At 32.6% G+C, this 23,146-nt stretch overlaps 2 protein-coding genes across 2 annotated transcripts; both read left to right on the plus strand.

The window, feature by feature from the left end:
* Positions 1 to 3,123: 3,123 nt before the first annotated feature.
* On the plus strand, positions 3,124 to 8,818 carry LOC112691130 (RYamide receptor-like; the record flags this gene model as incomplete). Its single annotated transcript, XM_025565284.1, is given in 3 exon segments — positions 3,124 to 3,224; positions 3,292 to 3,382; positions 8,352 to 8,818. Coding segments are annotated over 3 exon segments (477 nt in total), but the record flags the coding sequence as incomplete, so codon positions are not given.
* Positions 8,819 to 20,615: 11,797 nt separating this feature from the next.
* On the plus strand, positions 20,616 to 21,668 carry LOC112691129 (zinc finger BED domain-containing protein 5-like). The gene has a single exon (XM_025565283.1). It carries the CDS (start codon positions 20,616 to 20,618, stop codon positions 21,666 to 21,668), a length of 1,053 nt encoding a protein of 350 aa, XP_025421068.1.
* The last annotated feature ends 1,478 nt before the right edge of the window (positions 21,669 to 23,146 follow it).

A 23,146-nucleotide genomic window follows, 5' to 3' on the forward strand; every position in this document is an offset into this window, starting at 1 on the left:
CCCCAATCAAAGTCGTACTACAGCTAAGATGTTTACACATCATTCGCGAGTACAAAGGCACTCGCACGATTTTTTTTTTTTTTACCATACCAGAGAATAATAAATATAATGACCATTCAACTTTTCGTTCATTCCAAATGTCAGAACAATGTGTGCACCGCTTATGACTGCCGTACCGAAAAGTAGTTTTTTGAAAAATATTGAAAAAAAACACATCTGTATGATCAATAGATCTGCTTCGTTCAACCTCAAGTCCCAACGTTTTATAACGATTTCAATTTAGATATTTAATAAATTAAAAGATTATTGTTCAATAGATGATATCGGATCATCAACAGAGAACACAACTTATAACAACATCATTAGTCTCTTTGAAATAATAGCGAATTATAGAATAAAACGGGAGTTTTGCGCTTCTGAACCTCATTAAATATACATTTCGGAAACAATACTTATGTTTGAAAATTAAACGCGATTTGTTATTTTTTAAAAACCTTAAGTCATTCCTGTACAATGATTCCATAAAAAGCTAAATATTCATTCGAATCAACCAAGGTCCTTGTGTATAGTGAATTAATTCACTTTTGATGGTAAATAATTTGTTAAAAGTCACAAAAGGAACGGCATGCTGCATTTCCAACATACTTTGTCAAATACCTACCGGCTACAGACCGATGAATCAAAATCGACTGTTTTGAAACTGAATTATTTCCACATTGAATAGATATACGGAAATTAATACATATATATATAATAAATTCCAACAAACTCACATAATAAGTTTTGAACGAATTTACATTTTTGATTTTTACACTTTTCGAATGTTTGGTATTCTATTCTGTAGGTTCAATACATTATGTATCTTTATTACCGATTATATACACTGTTCAAGAAACAATGTACCAATCCAAAAGAACAATTAGTTTTTAACCACGTTTATCTGAAAGATTAATTAATTTAAATCTATTTTGTTTAGTGTGTCATCATTTATCGTCTCTTAATTTTTATGTTTAAGTACACCAAGTTGTCAATAATTTTCATATAAAATTCATAAAATACAAACCGTAATTAAATAACTAAAACTATTCTATGAATTTCGATTATATTAGTTACAAAAGCCAAACTAAAATTATAGAAATACTAAGTCAGCAAAAATTGTAAGAAAGGCAACCAAACAAGTATAACAACATGAAATTTATAAGTATTAATATACACGTGAGATATGTTGGTTGCCAGTATATTTTTCTATACTTTTTTCTCATCCTGTTTATATATACATATATGTTTCTTTGTGTAAATATATCTGATGGACCCATGAGCATAAATAAGAAATTTAATAGGGAGGGGGGCAAATATATATTTACATATCAACTAGTTAATACAGTTATTTAACTTTTAATAACCTTACATTACTTCTTTGTAAATATATGTCAACTATACCTTTTGTTGTATGTTAGTATAAGGTGATCAGTATTACTAAATAATGAAATAAATAAACTTCAATACATTAAAAACATAGACATTTAATATTATATAACTTCTAAATAAAAACGCCGCTTTACTAACCAAACCTTTATATTTTTTGTCTAACCGAATCAAACCAGGAAGAATTTCAAATCGACCTTGAACTTAAACTTAATTTTTTCAATAAATTGAAAAATGAAACGGCCAAATACCATAGTAGTCGTAGTTTCTATAGTTCAGATCAACCGAATGTAACCAATTTTTTAATTAAATATTTATAACTGTGCAATCAGTATAATAAAAAAAATTCATAATACATAGAAATATTGAATAAATAATAATGATTTTAAATAAATAATGTTTTTAAAAGTAAATCAACCACAGAAACAGAACAATTCTTTAGGTTATCCCAAAATCGATTTTTCTCGTTACAATAAATATGATTAAAATATAAATCAATACTGGTAAGTATTCCACACCTCGTAGCCTCTATAATCTATTTTAGTTATGGAACTAATCGTTCGCTTAGATAAACTAGTTCAATCATCGTTCATCAAATTTCAGTAGTTCAATGAACGATTTAACTGACTGACTGAACGAATAAATATGTATTATTATAGTTCAATGAACGGTTTTATTAATTTGTTATAATTTATATAAAAAACTACAATGATAGATAATATGTTGGTTTTTAAGAAGTTACATATTATTAATGGTTGATCAAAAACAATATTTATAGTTCAATGAAAGTACTAAAAAAAAAGATGTACGAAAAAATGTTGAGGTTAATCTTCATTTGGCAGTAGTGAAGGTGTACTGTATAGAGTGAACAATGAACAATTGAACGAATCTAACGATGTCGTTCATCTAAATGTGAACTAGTTCGAATCTTTCCCTTTGCTGAGTAGTTCAATTGAACTAGTTCGTTCATGAACGATACATCTCTAGTCTCTCTAGTATTATTCCTCAATACCTAGTCATTATAAATAAAACAAAAACTTTTAACATTTTTAAAAATAAATTTTGAAGTATTTTAAAAATTGTTTTTCAAAATTATAATTTGGTCTTCAACCTATCATGGCCGGTAGGTTTGGTTTGACAAATATTTACAAGTTCGATTTTGAACCGTACCAGATGCTTGATAGTTCGGAACGAATTTTTTTCATACAGAATTTGAATTTCGAGCTCAACCGAACGTTAAGCGTTCAGTTCAGTTGGGTTCAAAATTCGAACAATTCGATCCACTACTATTATATATGTATATGTATTGCCAGTAAATAAATATCTAATATTTTTAAACGTCCAAAAAACTTCAAGATTCCGCAAGTGAACAGGAGCAATAAATACCTCTTTCGCATGAAGACACACCAAGTTGACTTTAGTAAAAAACTTTCGATACTTAAAACTTATTGTTGAACATATTAAATTAGCTATTATTATTCAAATGAATTAGTTTTTTCATAACATATTGTTTTTATAAATAAATTAAATAAACTATTTTGAAACCAAATCCAATCTGAAACACTTTAGTATCAAATGTAATTCTGTGACGATATTATTATTATTAAACAATACGAACATAATATTATATTTAATGATAAATTAAAGATTAAATACTAAGGTTTGTGAAAAAAAAAATGTTTAATGGTTTGTTTTCAGGTGATAAAAATGTTGGTTATTGTTGTCGGACTTTTCGTGCTATGTTGGCTACCATTGCAAACATATAATGTGCTTCAAGACATATTTCCATCAATCAATCAGTAAAGCATTCTCTTGATATTTCAATTTCTCAAAGTGCAAACATTTTTAAAATGAACATTGTTTTAGGTTTCGTTACATCAACATCGTATTCTTCTGTTGCGACTGGTTAGCAATGAGCAACAGCTGTTACAACCCTTTTATCTATGGAATATATAACGTGAGTACCATTAATTATAAAATAATTAATTTTCAAGGAAATATCAAAGTGTTGCACATTTATATTATTAAATAATATACCCAGAATAAAGCAGAAAATATCTATCCTATAGCAATATTTTTATACGTCAATTTCAATAACTGGATAAATACTTCAATGCAGAAGAAAAGAATACTTGTATTGACAAAACTATCTTTTCTTCTTTGAGTTGTTTTTTTTTCGAGTTTTTTAAAGATTAAAAAAGTATTTGTTGATTCAATTAGAGCGTTTACAGTAGCCCATCTAACTCATAAATCTTCATTTTTTGGGTACTAAATTATATCTGAAATCAATTTCGTTTTGGATCGTTCGAAAATCATTCATCAAATTTGTTCGTATTAAATATATATATATAACTCATAAAAAAATACATTAAAATGACTGATCCAATTATTTTCGGAATTTTCAAAATTTGATAAGTGGCACCTGTCCCGGAGACGAACATTTTTAATTGTCAATTAGTGACATCACTATAAATTTGTGTGAGCCAAAGAGTTGTCTTAGCCAATACTAAAAAAAAAATAAAGTTTACTTTGTAAGTGGGTGAATGTTTTTAAATGTGTATATGTGTGGATGATTGTGTGTGAGAGGTCTCACGCGCATGTGTGTGGGTATCATTTAAATATTTAGATATACACAGGCCTAGTCTGAACGTCGAACATTAAACATTAATAACGGAAATTCATTAGAACTTTTTTTTTTAATAAAAAAATAATTTAAACACCAATATCGGAATTTTTCTCGATAAATTGATCAATTATTTATTAGCGACCTTCTTAATATTAACATCAGTACTGCATTAATTGCACGTACTGTTAATTATTTTGCAATTAATACTTTGCACTTTATTATTGATTCGAATCGATAATAATTAAGTGAGCTAGCTCCCCCGGCTGTGTAATAATATGCAAAATAGTAAATGAATAATAAAAAATGCTGATTATAAACAATGCTCGGAACTTTAGCATTTTTCATATTTGTTTAGAAGAAAGTGCATATTGAAATTCTGGTTCGATAAAAATTCGATCCATAGTACGCAGATTTTAAATACAAAAATTGTTGTTGCATAATTTTGCATACTTCATTATTTTTTGTATGAATTCGCATATTTTAAGTTTAAGAAAGGTTACATGAATATTTCGTAAATTTACCGAAATATATTTTTTTTACAAATTTATAGTTTAACAAAAAATATTAGATATATAACAACCAAAATTCTACATTTTATATCGTTTGACAAAATTAATTGATCAATGATTAGTTAAGTAATGCTCCCAATGCACTTAACAATAATATTATAACCTCTATTTTATTGAGAAATCGTAATAGTGATTGCCAATCGAGCCGAATTAATTTTTACTTAAATTTACCAAATCATTGTACCATAATATAAAGTGATAGTTATCAGTATTTACATATTTATATTCAAAAAGATAAAGGTTTGATAAAGATTGTGTAACTTGTATAACAAAAAGACACAACAGTATACAAGTGTGCAGAGTTTATTTTTTTTTATTTTTTCTATCTACACAATTTATGTAAATTGTATTTTATTCAATAAATTGCATATTTTTGCATATATTTAAAAATTTAACTACATATTATCAATGCTGGGCGGTAACGAGTTAAAAGTTAAAATTAAGTTGAAACGTTAAGTTAATTTGAATTAAGTTAATTAACTCGTTACTTTTTTACAAATTAAATTTAACTTAATAAGTTACTTTTTTTTTAAGATTAACGTGTTAACTTAAAATTAATTTTATTTAAAAGTATCTAAATTAAATTAATTTTAGTGCAAAGAATAATGCAAATTATTAACCCGTCGCTGGTCGCGTGATTTTTTTTCTACATTTAGTCATTTGAAATAAACGTTCAATCGCGTGTGTTAAATATTCTTTAAACAGATAAATTTTTCTTTACACGGGTGTGTACAAAAAACTAAACTAGTTTTCAATGAAATAAATTTATTATCGAATAATGGTGTGATTTTGATGAGCTACTCAGAATTACAAATCCGTTTTGCAGATAATGAGTGGATATATATATTTATTAATAGAATGGGAGATTATTTACCCCGCGCAACCAATGACGGGTTAAATGGTTAAATGAGGTTTTTAGTATATTTATAATTTACTATTTTATTATGAATTTCCTCTAGACAAAAATAATATGAAAAATAACTTTAATAATCATTATATGGGCTATATTTTATAAATATATTTTTATTACATTGTTATTGTATAAACACTATAAGCCCATGGAAATTCTTAGAATATTCTATGAAAATAGTAAATACCATGAGAGCGAATGTCGATGGGGGAATAATCACAAAACAACTGTGGTATAATTTCCAATAATATTTCATTATTCAAATATAGTTAGTACTATAGTATGTATTTTGTTCACATCACGTTCATATCTAATTACACATATATGCTACATAGCCACATAAATTAGATTATTGATTATCTTATTTATGTTACCTAAATGATATGTGGTGATTTTCAATAATGATTGCTGTAGCCATGACTCAAATTTTTTATTATTTACCATGTTTAGCAACATTGGAAGTACAAAATTGGTAAACTTCAAATAATTGCATAATATGATAATTCATAAGTTTGTAAAGACAACTTCTATAAAAATAATTAACTATTTTAAATGTACAGTTATTTTTATATTCCATAATAGGTATATAATACAAAGTAATTATATTTAGACTGATAATAATTGTCCATGTTGTGCTGAGCCTAGTCTTTTGAACTACACGATGGCTGCATTTTGTCTACTCAGTATAGAAAATATATTTGGGTAGTAGGTACTACCTGTTTAACTTTTAAAATTTGTGTGAATCAATAAAAAATATTGGTATCTTAACAGTTAGACGAAAACTATCAATGGTGTTTTTTTTTTTCTTTTAATTTTTTAATGTACTACTTGGGTAAACTGATTTGAATATGAGTTCAGGACTAAGATTTATTTTAGAAAAGTAGGTTTTTTTATAGCTAGTTAATACTTTTATGTATCATTTTAAATTTCTCCAGTATTTTTCTTGAGAGTAAAAAAACTAATATTATGTATGCAATTTTTACAAATTAGAAAATGTTAACTTTACATTAAGTAAAAAAAGTAACTTAACTTTAAATTACGTTACTTTTTTCAAAGTTAACTTTTAACTTGACGAGTTAACGAAAAAAGTATAAGTAAATTTTAATTTAACTTAACTTTATTATTTTAAAATAACTTTAAAAAAATCATTTATTTGCCCATCCTTTCATATTATGCTACATATTATGATGGTTTTTAAAGGAATAGCAAACGCATATTTAAGTACATTTTAATGCATAAAGTCAGAGTCTTGATTATAATAATTACTAAAAGTTACCTTATAACAACCAACAGTACTGATAGATAACCTAACTTACTCGTATATTAAATATGTAAAACTCTACGATTTCGATTCACTTATATATACACTTTCCAAGAAAATTATAGCTTTTCACTCATTTTTTCCCCCCTTCAAGATATATAAATATTTTTGTGAAAATACAGCATATATAATTGGTCATCAGCTAATACACCTAATGAAATATTATCTATTTAACTTATAGAAAATACATTGAAACGATTTAAAATCTTCAACTTGACTTTACCAATTTTTACGCAATATTATGCACAACAATAACCAATTATAATTTACAATAGGAACCAAATAATTTTTATAACATTTTTTTGGATGGTTCTCATGCTCCTTTGCACCATAGCACAAGTCATCACTGCATAGAATTCTAAATAAATATAAAACCATAGGCTGGTACCAAGTTGAAAAGACACTATAAATTACGTTGTCGGCATTACGAAACAAACAGGGTTTCACCCGAATGATGAAACGATGTTAAGTGATGATTAAGTGCACGGAAAGTGGTAGTATAACTTTTAAAAATATGACGGAATGTGGCAATTAACAGAAGAAAGATGGTCAAGAACATATTGGGCTGCGGGACGAGGATCCCAAATAGTACAGTCGTGGATACCCTAGCAGAAACTAAAATTGATCTGAGGACCCTTTTTTGTATAATACGGTCCATTTTTTGTACTTGCTTAGGAAGAAAGACGTTTTTTACGATTCCTTTTGATTTTACACACCCTTTTGTAATAATATGAATTCAAATGTTCACAAAAAATACTGTACGTAAAAAAGATATATTTCAGGTGGCACGCTTTATTCATATTATATTTACAACTTCTTTATTGCGATTTAATAACGAGTTATTTGAATCAGTCGTTGCGCTTGAATTGTACGAGCCGCGTGTATGTAATCGCCCATAACCTGTGTTCGTAATCTCACTCAGGTTAACCCTTGGTTGCTTGATGTTCTCGCTTTAAACCGCCGATCCCATAACGTCGACCCTCGGGCGTCCTCGGACCACAGGTTGCGTTGCGCAACGTATTCCGGCGCACGAACCCTTCTGTTCACCCGCCATAAATCCGAACATGGGCGCCCAAAAGATGCAACATGGGTCATTTCCCCCCCCCCCCCTGGAAAAATTCATTGAACGGTTAATGGCGCGGTTTGAAATCGAACAACTTCAAAGACTTTGGTTTTTATTTAATAACGACTAAAGCTGGTATAATTCTGACATATTTTACGGTTTGCTAAGAATACATTTTTTAATATACTTTTAAGTGTTTGGTTTAATTATACCTTCTGATAAATTCCCCGCGGGCGCCCATGATTCCGAATATTGTTCATTTTGACGAGGCACTTTTTCACATTTTTGCGTCGAACGGTCGGCAACCCTCGTTTCACTCCCATCGCTCCCAGTCTCTCCGAATCGGTGGGCGCATCCCGTTTACATCCGATAACGTTATCGGGAGAGATAACGAGAAAGAGAGTGAGAGAGAGAGCGATAACGTTTTTGGTTTGCAGGAGAAATTCAAACGCGAGTTCCGCCTCAAACTGCGGCACTTCCGGCGTGGACGTTTCGGAAAGTCGAACGCGAACCACGGCCGGTCCGCTTCGGTGCGATCGACCACGGTGTCGGAATGGAAGAGAGGGTACTCTACGCGCACCCACCGGACGAACGTGAACGGCGCAACGGCCACGGACAACTCGCCCAGGCGGGACGAGCTAGACATGTACGTGTACAAGTCGGGCAAGATCACGTTGGTCAAGTGCGGCAGCCATTCGGATCTGGAGGAGCTGTGCCTTTAGACCCCTGGACGCGGTGGTGCGGTGCGAGGAGGAATGGAGTAACACGTCACGTCGTCCAATCGACATCCGGTCGCCCCGTCATCGCTACGCCGTACTACCAACTACCTACCCGCGTAACGAGCCCCGGCGACGTCCGTCCGTTGTACATATTAATTATTACAATAAATGAATAACAACAATAATACTCGATGCATTCGAATGCTGTTTTTTTTTTTATTTTTCGATGATATCGTCGCATGTCGGCACAGCCATGTCCAAACATTTCAGCGCCGACGGGCAAAATTTTTTCTTCGGAGCCACTGGGGCACAGGTAGCGTGTTAAGTACAGATAAGGGCGCCTCCTTACTTTTACAAAACTACGGTGCCCCAAGGCAATCGTTCCCTTTGATTCCCCCTTAAAACGGTCGGGACGCTGCGCCGCCGTGCGTATCGTTCGCGCCGCAGGACGTGTCCGGGTACCGCGGTCGTATTCGGGCTGACTCTTTGCACGATTGCGCTACGCAAGGCCGTAGCAACCAAACATTGCGCCCAGGAAAATACCTCAAAATGCGCCCTTATGTATTTTTTATGTAAAAATAATATACTTATTTGATATTAGTTTCAATGATTGCTTTAATTTATATGAAATATGTTAAAGATTTAGTAAACAAAATATACAACATTGAACGTTGTCATTTTTAACATTAAATGCAAGATTTTAATTTTTGCGCTCTCTCAGGAATGCGCCTGGGGCATAGGCATCTCTCATCACCCTCTTGCTACGGCCCTGGCGCTGCGTCCGACTACGTTACCGGGTAGAGGGCCACGGTCAAGATTTCGGACCGAATTTTTTTCTTGAAATATAATCGAACGATTTCGAACGTCTATTACGTATGAAATTTTAAAATTTGCTACTCAAAACGCATATTCAACTGATCTGTCCCCCCCCCTAGCTTTTTCCAGCTGTGATAGGATTCAAATATCAGTGCGCCTCGCAGTGTACTGAAACACGGTACACCATTAAGGTACGTTTTCCAAGGCGCGACCGACAAACACGGATAGTCATCGCGACGAATTTTTTCTAATGTGTCTAATAACCCTGTGTCTTATAACCCGTCGCGTCGTTGGAAAACTTACCTTTACCGCGCGCTAAATTTTTTAACGTTTGTATCCGTAGTTTTGCTGCAAGACGATTGACGAAATATAAAACATGTACACGTGCACTAGGGCTGTGCAGTTATTTTTACGTAATAGATCATTTTAAATCGATTATTTTCAATACTAAACAAATTAATATAATGGAAAAGATGAAAAGGTCGATTGTTTATTGACTTGGATTATAATTGAGAATATTCGAAAATTAATCATTATCGAGATTTTTTATACAGTATGTAATTATGGAAAATATTTTACGAATATGACTATTAAATGTTCTCGTAACGGCCATGGACTTGTAATATTGTTGAAGTATTTATATTTGTAGCTTAAAATACCTCTTTAACCGCTATTAAAATAATATGAACATAAACGGGTTTTGTGTTTATATTCAAAATTAAATTATTATTGATAAAACCTCTTATTTATAAATGTAATGTTTTTCTGCTCACAAATGCGAATTGAACTAACATGTGATTTGACAACACGATTAGTTTATTTAATACAACAGTGACGGCCAATAAAGAAAAACAACTAACAAAATTATTTTGTAGTCAATAACGTTTTGTACTTTAAGTTTTATTTTTCAATAAAAATGCATTAGAATATTCCTTATACCTATTTTGAATATACCAATTAAGTTTCAACGTATTTTTATCAAAAAGGCACACATCTAATAAGCTGACATTTTAATAAAATTATTGTTTCAAATGATAATTTTTATAGTTAATAATATAGGAATATAAATATTTAACAGAGTAATCAGATGAAAAAAAAAAAAAGTATATTGAAGAAAATTGTATGGTATGACATCATGATCGTAGACGGCAGCGATGGTACCATGAAATTAGTGGTTGGTATGAGTATAACTATTGATTATAAATACTAGTTTATTTGTCACAAATGATTCTTGGATTGTATACTCCTATCAATTATAATCGATAATGATTTATGGACCGATTAATATCGATTCTAATTTATGTATAGTTAATAATTGATTATTCCAATTATATTCAAAATAATTTTCTACACATCGATTATATGTGAAAAAATAATCGCTCAGCTGTTCACGTCGCCATTCCGTTGAAAATAAATCCCGTAGCCGTAACGAGCCTCAAATGACTTAATTGTTTTCTCCCCACCCCCATCACCAACCATTACACATACAAAGGTATTTCATTACAGGCCGTAAGTCAACGATAAATAATTAAGGAGGGGAGGCAGTTTATAAGTGCGCATACTAGGCATAGCAGATGAAAATCATCAACTAGTGCGTACGCGCATAAGTTCCTACTCGAGAAAAAATTCCATGTTTAATACGCGCGAGTTCCAAGACACGAATACCATTCGTATTCCCGTAGGCAGGAGGAATACCGGATCTCGAATCCCCAAGTAGGAAAGTTTAAAAGTTATAAATCACTTGTTACGAAGGTTACAGAGAAAGAGAACATTAATTTATACCATGTGGTTGTAAATAATTCTTCGTTTGTATTTATAATAATAATAAAAGAATAATATAATCATTAGTTTATACCTCATATTTATTTTTTACAATATTATAAAATCACTTATATTTTAGAAGAAATATACACTCTTCCCCAGCAAAAAATTTTAAAACTCGCCACTGTACCTCGTAATATTTCAATAACACATTTATAACAGAAATGTAAAACACGCTCCAGAACTCCGACTCGCTTACGTTTTGGTTTCATCAAGTAACGATATTTTCACCCAGGAAATAAAACTATACAAATGGCGGTATACCTTTTATAGAAGTAGCAATAAACATATTTCAGATCCGAACTCGTGTCGTAACAAAAAGTTCGAGAAAAATAATACACGTATAACATTAACGGTACTGTTGATATATCATTTTTAACATTTAATAATATTCGAAAACTAATTTGGGCCACGAGGGATATTATAACATTTTCGTAACGCTGTTTTGTATTTGAACGACGCGCGCGCACAACGCACACAGTGAAACATAAAATTACACGTTTCGGTAGTATAATATTCAGGTTTTAATGATATTAAATTTGATAAAAAACAAAAGATAAAGATAAATATTATTCTTAGTTGTTTTTTTATTTATTATTATGGCGGAACGTTATTGTACCTTCACATGTCTAGAACATTATTTTCGTTGTTCACGGATACTACTGTTGCCTTTAATGGCCACGGAACATGTGAGATACAAAACGAGGCTCGTTATAATAAACCGTCTTTATTTTCCAAGAGAAATATTTAAATATTACTATATTTCCATTGTCGTGTTCACCGCTGTCCCTGCGTTCGGTTCGAATGCGTTTGTTTATCCAATTGATCTTAGGGCGGCTAATGCAGGAGTCCGTTACGAACAACGAGCAAAACCATATCGACTACCGTTAAATAAACACTCGCTAACAAATGTCAATCAAGCTTTCGCAACGGTCGCAGAGTCGTCCGATTAAAAACGTCGTCGATTTAATGTTCGATAAACGGATGGTGTGGGCATGACGAACCCGTGAACCCGAACGAAACGATTTGGAGCCGAAAACTACTGCGCATACGGGGGTGTATTTCGTATTACGTTTATTGTTACGGCGGACGACTTACGTTTGTGCGAAGCCGCTGGTCAGGAAACGTGTCTTCCGGGGGATCATCTCATCGATGCCGTCCGCTAATCGCACTCGTTGGTCCGTGAGCTGGATCAACCTAGGTGCAAAAGGAGCATTCGATTCAGGGCAGCAAATTTAGTGAAGCGGCATAAATAAAATTGCCTCAAAACTATTATTTATGATCGTCATGAATACAAAAAAAATGTCCAATTTATCAATTTTATGCATAGAATATAATTCGGTCGAGGAAATGAAGTAAGAAGAACTAATACAAAAACTTATAGCTATTATATCCATGAAAAAAATATTGAAAAACAAATAAATAATATTATTTTTTTTTTATTTTTAACTGACATTAATATTAAAAATTAATATATATACTGTATATTTTGAACCAATATAATAATAGTATAATTGTATTTTGTCACTATTCTCCATTAGTTTAAAAAAATTCTTTGCAAAACTATTCTGCGATATTAAACATATACTTATTTATACTTTTTGGTATAAGTAGATTAATTATTATATTAGGTACCTATTTTTTATAATAGTATTTTATTCTTTTAATTTGTACATAGAAACAAGGATTTTTTGTATTTTTTTGGTCCCACTTAAACCTTATTTCTTTGAGGAGTAGGGGGCAATTATTATTTGCTCCAGGGCGGCATCGGCTTTTAATTCGGCATTGACGGCGGGTGCGGGAACGCACAACCAAACTAGGTAGATAATCGTCGCCAGTGGCGGTGCGAAGTTAATTTTCCAATGAAGCAGTTACGTCTGTCGAGTCCCAAACAAATATATTACAATATTATAATGTCAAATTTGCAAATTATGTATTAAAATTTTCTATCAGACAACACTACCTACCCAGCCCAATTTCAATCATGAAGCAGCTACTTCAATGAAATCCGCATCTCGCCGCCACTGATCATTGAAGTACGACGTTTTCGCGGCCAAAAAATATTACATCGGTACCGATGCGGTTTTCCGACGAAACAATATCGTTAACGGTAAGTGATGAACACATTTCGTAAGAAGAAAAATAATAATAAAAAAAAAAAAGAACGTTGACGCCAATACGACGTTGTTAAAATGTACACGTACACGAGGCTGCGTAGAGCCTATTGTTCGCGCACCCGTTCATTTAGCGTTTCGAGTAAAACGTTTTCTCCAGCGTTTTGCAAGCCATTGCACGACATGAGACTTTTTCGTGCGAAACAAGTGATTATGACACGACGAGTGGCACGACAAAAAACTTATAAGACCGTAATGAATGACGACGTGTTTGAGGAACGAATAAAAGGAAAACAAACGCTTTTTCGTCGGCATGTAAACAGGTCAAACGGCGCACAGTGGGCTGAAATGTAATTGAAATTCCGTAAATTAATAATTCATAAATTTGTACTTCATGCATCTTATACATTTTAAAACTATATATTTATAAGGCTGCTAAACCCAAATTTTGCATCAGTTTTGTAATTTGTAATTGTAATTTATTTATAATTTAGAGGCTAGCGGCGAAGGGATAAATTTTCGAATTTCACAATTTTTTTTATTTCACGTACATTTATGTTTTAAAGGCTGATAGAGTTATTTGAGGGAAATCTTAATTTAAATATTAATACTTAAAATCAATTTATACATTTTCATTAAACATTCTTTTTTGAAAAATCGAGAAATCGAAAGTTATAATAATGACTTCAATTTATAAAACATAAAAACTGTACAATCCGAAACAGAAGTCGAAGTATTAAACTTGACTTTGTACTGTGATTAGCCACTACTACCATCACAACTCCATTTGTAAATCATTTCAAATTTTTTCCATTTGCATTTCAATTACTTTAGGTACTGCTGATATTTTAAAAATTCTATAGGTTCTATTATTCAATAAATGTTGCATTGGGATAAAACAACTGGTTTCAAACACGTATAAATTATCTAGATAACATTCCTTTTTCGTATTAACAATGTATTCGTATGGATGATATGTATCAAAATTACGATTTTTTGATTCAAGTTTAGTTACTAGATTTAGGATGACCAATGGTCATTGACCATACGTCCTGTTTTTTACAGGATTGTCCTTTAATTCAGCATTGTATCCTGTTATCCTGACAAACTTTTTTCAGGACGCTTTTTCGTCCTGTTTTTTTGATCAAACAAAATTAATTTTAAAACGAAACTTACGAAAGTAATGAATAATGATTATAAAGGTTATCGCACACTAGATCGGAACGGAACGGAACCGTCCGATCGGATCGGAACGGAAAAAATTAATAAAAATAATTTTAAATGAGGTCCCGCACACTGGATCGGATCGGACACGTCGCGTCGAATCGGATCAGAACACAACCGAATTGTTTGTCGACAACATTTTGACGGATTCCGAAGCATTCCGATTACTAACGCATGCGCACTGACACTTTGCGTCAGCGCGAAATATACGTTGTAACTTTTGGTCATCATCGTTTCGTACTTAGAATTGATATTTTCTAACAATTGGCAAATTTTTTCGTAACTCATCCGGAAATATTGAAAAAAAATGTATTGTCCTGTTTTAAATTCGGGAATAGTGTATAGAACTCTCTTTCTTTTTTCTTGCCATATATATGCTATGAACCCACTGTCTTTTTGTCGTATATTTTTCTTTTTCTTCAGCTTCTAACAAAAGAGCTAATGTGAATATCATCTCTTCTTCGTCACTACTTGTATCATTCATTATTTTATATAATATATTATATATTACAAACACTCAAAAATATTAAAAATAAATAATGTAACAATAAGCTTTAGTTCGACCGTCGAGCTTGAGCGATGAGATCAAAATGGCCAAGTATAAATGCCCACGGAATTCCGATTGATTCCAATACAGTGTGCTGATAAAATTCGTTTCCGTTCCGATCCGATCCAGTGTACGGTTACCTTAATTTTAATTTTGTGTATTTTGTAATTGTAATCTGAATTTATTAGTATGCACAATATGTCTACGAGTTATCTGAGCTTATCGGAGTTATCGGATTGACCATTATCGGACTATGCTTTCAATTTCCTTCTGTTCAGGGGCGGACTGGGTCGGTGGGCAGGTGGGCAAATGCTCAGTGGGCCATTCTGTATATTTAGTGTGTATTTTTTGTTATTGAATATTATGGAAGTGGTGAAATATAAACAATACAGTATTTAGTAACATATTACAGAAAAATTACTAGACAAAAACATAAGGTTTATGGACAATATTGTCTAAGGTTTATGGACGATAGACAATATATGTATTTTTACAAATCAATAAATGTTGTAAATATCACTTAGATAACGCGGACCTTTTCTTCATTCGACGGCCCATAACATTTTATAAATAAACCGTTATGACCACAGACCAACTCATGGTAATACGTAGCTGTTAATGTTATTTCTTTTAAAAACAACAAATAATAATCATGGGGTTTCCCTAAAAAACAGTCAGAAAACCACCAGGTAATGTATTTTGATAATATTATAACACTCATGCGTGATTCGATAGGCAATAAATAATCGGCTTATACAGAGTGGGGCAGTGAATCGGGCGATTTTAAAATAACTACGGAAAGCTCTGTAATTGATATTTGCGTACCTACTACAACTATAAAATTATGTTTTTAATAAATAAGCGTTTATCATAAGTTATCATTGGACCGCACGACAACGTGCGTTCGCTGTAAAAACGTTTTATCTAAACAGCTATAGTTCATGGTAGCGCAGCGGGTTTCCGCGTTCATTCCGGCATTAATCGTAATCGCACAGTGCCGTCAGCCCACGCAATAAAATGATGGGTGAACAATTTCGAACAGTGTGGCACAATTATTAAAAAAAGAGATGGAAGAAAACTAAATATTCGAACTCGGGAGTAAATTGAACGAGTTAGAGAAGCAATTGGAAGAAACCCCCATCGGTCGGGTCGTCGTCATAATGCTACGCTTGGATTATCAAACCGAACCGTTAGGAGAATTTTACATGATGATCTTCATCATCATCCGTACAAAATTCAAGTGGTCCAAGCTCTCAATGAAAATGATTATGTCAGTCGAAGATGTTTTTGTGAACAATTTTTAGCTTTGATTAATGAAAATGAAGATATGATCCATAACTTATGGATGAGTGACGAGGCTCATTTTCACCTATCGTCAATAAGCAAAACTTTAGGTACTGGAGTGACACAAACCTTCGTCAACTTCATTAGAGACCACTACATTCCTCTAAAGTAACGGTTTGGTGCGCTTTATCTACTTCAGGAATTATACGGCCGTATTTTTTCGAGAACGAACGTGGAGAGGCAGTCACTGAGCGATATTTAATTTATTTAGTCTCTATCAATGCCTACACGTAGTTTTCCGTAAGTAACGTGCTAAACAAATAAACAATATAATTTTATATTATTTGTGTGAATTATGTATTTATTTGAATTAATCAATTAATTTTAAATTATAAATTGTAATTAATTCAATAATGGCTAAAATAATGTTTGATGTCTTTAATATAAAAAAACAAAAATTAATTGTTACTAATTCCTCGTCAACAACAACACTAGAATCTGAAAATGAAGATTTAAATATTAGTTTAGACATTGATATACGAGTAACTACACAAAAAAGTGTTGAAAATATTGTAGATAAAAAAGTCATTTTCGACTTGGGAACTTTAATAACAGGCCCTGATGCTGCACCGCGACCGCTCCTACGAGGACGGCGGTTGTCGGCCGCGACTTGCTAGGTGTTGGGATAAGGTTACCCTTGTTTCACAATAATAAAATATAAAAATGAGATTTAGGAATGCTAAAATGTACATATATTATACTAAACAAATTGGACGCCTTTACATATACAAAAAGAAATACATAGACATGCGCCGCAGACGCGTTATTCAATATAAATAATAATAATAATAATAATAATAATAAAAATTTTTGCGTCAGCGCGATATTAATGTACCTTGACGCAGCCCCAGACCGTACGGTTTCACCCACGCGACCGTGTTAATACACGTGCGACGGACTGGAGACTACCGGAAGTCTTCTGAAATATGCCGCGAAAACACCGACTCCAAGTGAAATCGCTCGTTCGAACTCAGGACGTCCGCGACAGCGTCGAAAGATGGCGAGCGACGACAACGTGATCGTCCAACGGGCGTAAAAGTAACGGAACTGACGAATTGTCGACGATGAAAACACGCTCGAGAAAAGCTCAGACGACTCGTAAATCCGTAGATTACGTTCGTGACGCACTCGGACGATAACTCCGTTGCATACGGTCGCGGCACACACAGTCGACAGACCAACCAACAAAATACCAGCAACACGGCAAAATGATAATAACAAAACAAAATTTCCGGGCGTGACGAAAACGGCACTGACTCCAAAGGAAAACGGTAGTCACGGAAAGCACACAGCAACAGTCCGGAAAGCGTCGTGTCATCGGCGACGCATACGAGCGAAGTAAGACGACGATTTTTGCACGAGGGAATCAAAGGTAAGCGAAACACGCGCCACCAAAGCGGCGCTCGTTGGTCTAACCGGTCTTCTTTTGACGGGGCATGTGGGAGAGGGCGCGCCACGAAACTTCTTGAAGCTTCGGGAAGCTCATGGCGCAAATGATATACGTTTGGAGAGCATTTTTAAAATAATGGTAAGCCCGAACAGTCCCTGTGCGATCAATTTTATCAATCAGTACAAATGTAGGTAAACACTAAACATAGTTTAAGTTATTATATTATATTTAAATTAAATATATTGCAGTAATATCCACTAACTAAATTTGGTACACAAAATCGCGCTTTCAATCATAAGCATTACAAAACATATGTACACACAACGTACACAATGTCAAAAAGTTTAATCCTTTACACCTAAGTTTAGATAATGAATGTCAGAAAAACTTTAAATATATGAAAAATAAAAAAAAAATAAAACATATGAATGCCTTGAATATAGTATATCAAAAGATAATTGGCCCATTACTCATGTCTATGACATCGAATTAATAATACTCTAAATTAATGGTTTCCAAAGTATAAGGCACGAGCACTTATTAGAGGAGTCACAAGGCGAATATATACATTGTAAATTACACTATCCTATATTTATTTCTAGGTCGACAGTAATTTTCTTTTATTAAAATAATAAAAAATGTTGTTTTATTTATTCATGAGAGGCACGATTAAATGTTTTTTGTTTTGGGGATAATTGATCCAAACATTTTTAAGGAACCGCTGAACTACGCAATATTTATCGAAATATTATACAATAGGATCAAAAAAGTGAATCAAAACTTTTTGAACTTGATCAGCATTGTTTAAGATAGATTGACATACTATTATAGTAATATAATTAATGTTATCCACCTGTAATAATGGCATATTATTCGTTTGAATTGATAGACATACGTCTATTTCGATAAAGGTTTTACGAATAATATTTTACTCCAATAAAATAAATATTACCCATTTAATAAAAAAAAGTAAATGCTTAGTAATTATTGAGTACATTTTTATTTTTTTTTATTTATAAAAAAACTTTTCTGCGTTATTGGTGTACAAATTTCAGTTAAACATTTCTAGGAAATGAGTAGTGTTTTTAATTATTTTTCGATTAACTAAGGTTATATTAAACTCTGTACACAAGACTTATTTTGCTATTCTGAACAACAAATAATATTGTCTATTTCACAGTTTTCTTTTAAAATTTCACGACCAACCACATGTTTTTAGTGAAATTTGCCAAAGCACCGGAGAAAAATGAAATGTTCACCACCATAACGTACCCTAGCATCTTTATAGCATTTCAACTAGATTCAAAAGTTTTCCTTTTAACTTTTTCTTGTGGTCAACATTTATATGAACCTGAGGTACGAATACATTTTTTATTCGCGATCGACCAACATTTATTTTTATTTTAGCCAACCACTGCGGTGGAGAGATGGGGGATCATGTGTGAACTGTATATAATGACGTAGAGGGCCGAACTATTATATAACTAGTGGCAAATCATAATCCAATACACGGCGAATCGATCGTAATTCCAAAATTTTTCCCGAGAGAAGGAAAAAAAATTAAAATCGACATTTTTTTTCTCGTCACTTCGTACGATATTACTAAAATATGATTCGAGCGATAGGTCCATCGCATAAGGTGCGACTATTTTGGGATCAAAGTCACCAACCAGTTGAATGCGAAACTGTGAACTTAGCGTATGCAGGCACGTAGCCAGACATATTTCTATAAGGGGGCCAACATTTTTTGGCCCCTTTCTGTAGTTGTATTTATCAAATGTACGTTCGATATCCGTATTTGGAATTCCTAGTTTTCAATCTATTAATACACGTACTATTGTCTTATCTCAAATTGTCAAGTGAGGAATATTTATAAAATAGAATCTCAGAATTTAATTTTTGTTATACGATCGTTAATTATATGGAGTGGGCGCAGGTAAACTCCCCCAGTGAAGTAAATCAAGTCGTAATATAAAATTAATATGATATATTATTATTATAATATTATATAATATCATACCTCCATTTTATTTCACCAGACGTATATTTTATATCTTGGATATATTTGTAGTTGTTAAATAAAACCAACAAATTGCCTCAAGGTATACATTACCTACTGCCAATATCATCATTGGAAATACGAATTTCAGATTTCGACATACATTATCGCAACAGATGTCAACGTATTTAATGTGAGAAGGCACGTGGCAATTTGAGCACTGAGCAAGTAAACAAAAAAAAACTGGAGTTTACATATACCCATTACAGGTAAGAAAAAAAACTGGCGGAGTTTACACTAGACCAGAGGTATTCAAACTGTGCGTCGCGGCTCCCAGTGGCGTCGCGGAAGTTGTCGAAGGGAGCCGTGTCATATAATTGAAAACCAATAAATATTTTAAAATATTTTTAATATAAATTATTTTTAATTAATAAAATATTTTTACGAAAAACGTTTATTATTATCATTGAGGCACACCGTTTGGGAAACGTTGAATTGTCTACAGTCTACACTCTACAACAATCATTCACTAAATATAGCTTTAATTGGTCGCGTAAGTCGCGATAGCGATAGCGATACCATCGACTGCCATCGTTAAATTATCAGTGCGTATGTCGTGTTTGGCAGTATTCGTCGCGAGTTGTGTTTATCCATTGACTATTAACGTGTTTACGTGTACACAAGTGATAGTTTTCTCGTGTTAGTTAAGTTTTAGAGTTTTATCAGGATGGATAAATTTTTGAACAGACCTAAACGTGATAATCCGGAATTTGATAGTTCTAATACTGTAAGAAAATCAAAACACCGTAAATATGATGAGAGTTACATGGATTATGGTTTTACGTATACATTAGTGGAGAATGAAGAACGTCCACAGTGTGTTATTTGTTTCAAAGAGATGGCTGTTGAAAGCATGCTCCCTAATAAAATAAAACGTCATTTGGAAACGGTACATGAAACTTTGAAAAACAAACCACGTACATATTTTGAGTCAAAATTAAAAGCAATGCGTGAACAAAAGATAACCTTTGCCAAGCATGCTAAGATCCCTTCTAAGGCTCTGCTTGCATCTTACAAAGTTGCTTATCAGGTCGCTAAATGTAAAAAACCACACACTATCTCAGAACAGCTCATTTTACCGGCAGCAATGGATATGGTGTCAATTATGCTTGGGGAGGCTGCTGCCAAGCAATTAATGAACATACCATTATCAGATACTACTATTAGTCGCAGAATACTTGATTTGGCTGAAGATATTAACGATCAGTTGATAGATAAATTAAAAGGCAAGGATTTTTCTCTACAACTGGACGAAGCCACTGATAATAATAATGATGGCCACCTAATCTGTTACGTGAGGTTTATAGATGGTGGCGTTTTTCACGAAGATCTTCTTTTTTGCCGAACTATTAAAAGTCAAGCTAGAGCAATAGATTTGTTCCAAATGCTCGATTTTTTCATTACGGAAAATAATTTAATGTGGGAAATGTGCTGTGGTATTTGTACTGATAGAGTTCGTTCGATGTCAGGATGTTACAACGGACTTCAAGCCCTCATTAAAAGAAAAGCCCCATTTGCTGTATGGACTCATTGCATAATTCACAGAGAAGCTCTCGCTTCAACATCTATCAGCCCATCTCTTGATGAGGTATTGCAATCAACTATTAAAATCGTTAACTTCATCAAAACTCGTCCATTGAAATCCAGATGTTTCGAACAAATGTGTGTTGATATGGGAGCTGAGCACACTTCCTTACTTTACTATTGCAATTCTCGATGACTTTCACGTGGAAATGTAGTGGCAAGAGTATTCGAACTTAGAAAAGAACTTCATATTTTTCTTTTAGACCACCATGATACCACAAAAAATTTGAAGACATTGATTTTCTTACAAAACTGTCATATCTTTCCGATATTTTTTCAAAGCTAAATATATTAAATAAATCGTTGCAAGGAAATAAAACCCACATTTTTGAGCTTCTTGATAAAATTACGGCTTTCCAAAGAAAATTAGTTTTATGGAAGACTAAAATAGAAGACAACGCTTTTAATGATTGCTTTCCTATGCTCCATACATTTCTAAAAGAAATGATATGAACTTGAATGAGATCGTCAAAAATGAGTTAATTGACCACTTATCTAACCTCAAAATTCATTTCGAACACTATTTTCCACAAAATACTCAACAACAAAATTGGATCAAAGATCCCTTCAGTGCTGACCTTTCAACAAATTTTTCATCTATTGAACAAGAACAGTGGATCGATGTAACATCAGATTCCACAATGAAGACCATGTTGGGATCATCGTCGTTTACACAATTTTGGATGCATGTGAAACTACAATACACCGAATTGGCCACCAAAGCTTTGAAATATTTAACACCTTTTGCAACTTCGTACCTCTGTGAGACCGGGTTTTTTGCGTTAGCTGTAATTAAAACAAAATATCGATCAAAAGTGAACGTTGAGAAGGAGATGAGAATAGCTATTTCCAAACTTGAGCCACGATTTGAACATATTATGAAGCATAAGCAAGCGCATCTATCTCACTAAAAATCTAGTAATAAGTAATATTAATTATTTAATATTATTGTTATTTTTTTGAGTTATATTTCATAAGACTAAACATAAAATATTTTGTTATATTTTTTTTTACAATAACTACTTATTTATAATTTTTTTATATATGTAATATGATAAATAAATAATTAGTATAAAATATAAATTATATTCATATAAACATTGATTTTTTTGTCATTTTTAATTTGGGAGCCGTCAACATTTTGTGAAGCCTTGGGATGAAAATGTTTGAATACCTCTGGACTAGACCTTTTATTATATTTTTATCTTAACCGATATTCCATCGGAGTTTACAATTGCCTATATGGAATATACGTGCAGTATTTAGCCGGTTTGGGACAACTAAATACCATAATATTTCAAAATCAAGGAGGCCACTGATTTTTCTTAGGGGGCCAGTCCACCTAAGGCCCCCCCTTGATGACGTGCTTGAGCGTATGTCATCTGTATGAATCCGCACTCGAAGCGATTCGAATGAGATTAGTTTACAATCAGTTTAAAATTGATTTTATTCCATCTTTTTTCCCGCGGACAAAGTAGTTGCGCTGCTTTTTACCACGTGATTTTAAAAACAGTGTAAGGCACCTGCACACGGTACAAATGATTTGCAACGAGAATCTCTAATCAATTGCATGGGCGACCGTTTTGGTGACTGCTTATGTAACGTGATAGGAAA

This window comes from Sipha flava, unplaced genomic scaffold, assembly GCF_003268045.1.
Source record: "Sipha flava isolate LNK unplaced genomic scaffold, YSA_version1 565_pilon_pilon, whole genome shotgun sequence".
NCBI lineage: Eukaryota > Metazoa > Arthropoda > Insecta > Hemiptera > Aphididae > Sipha > Sipha flava.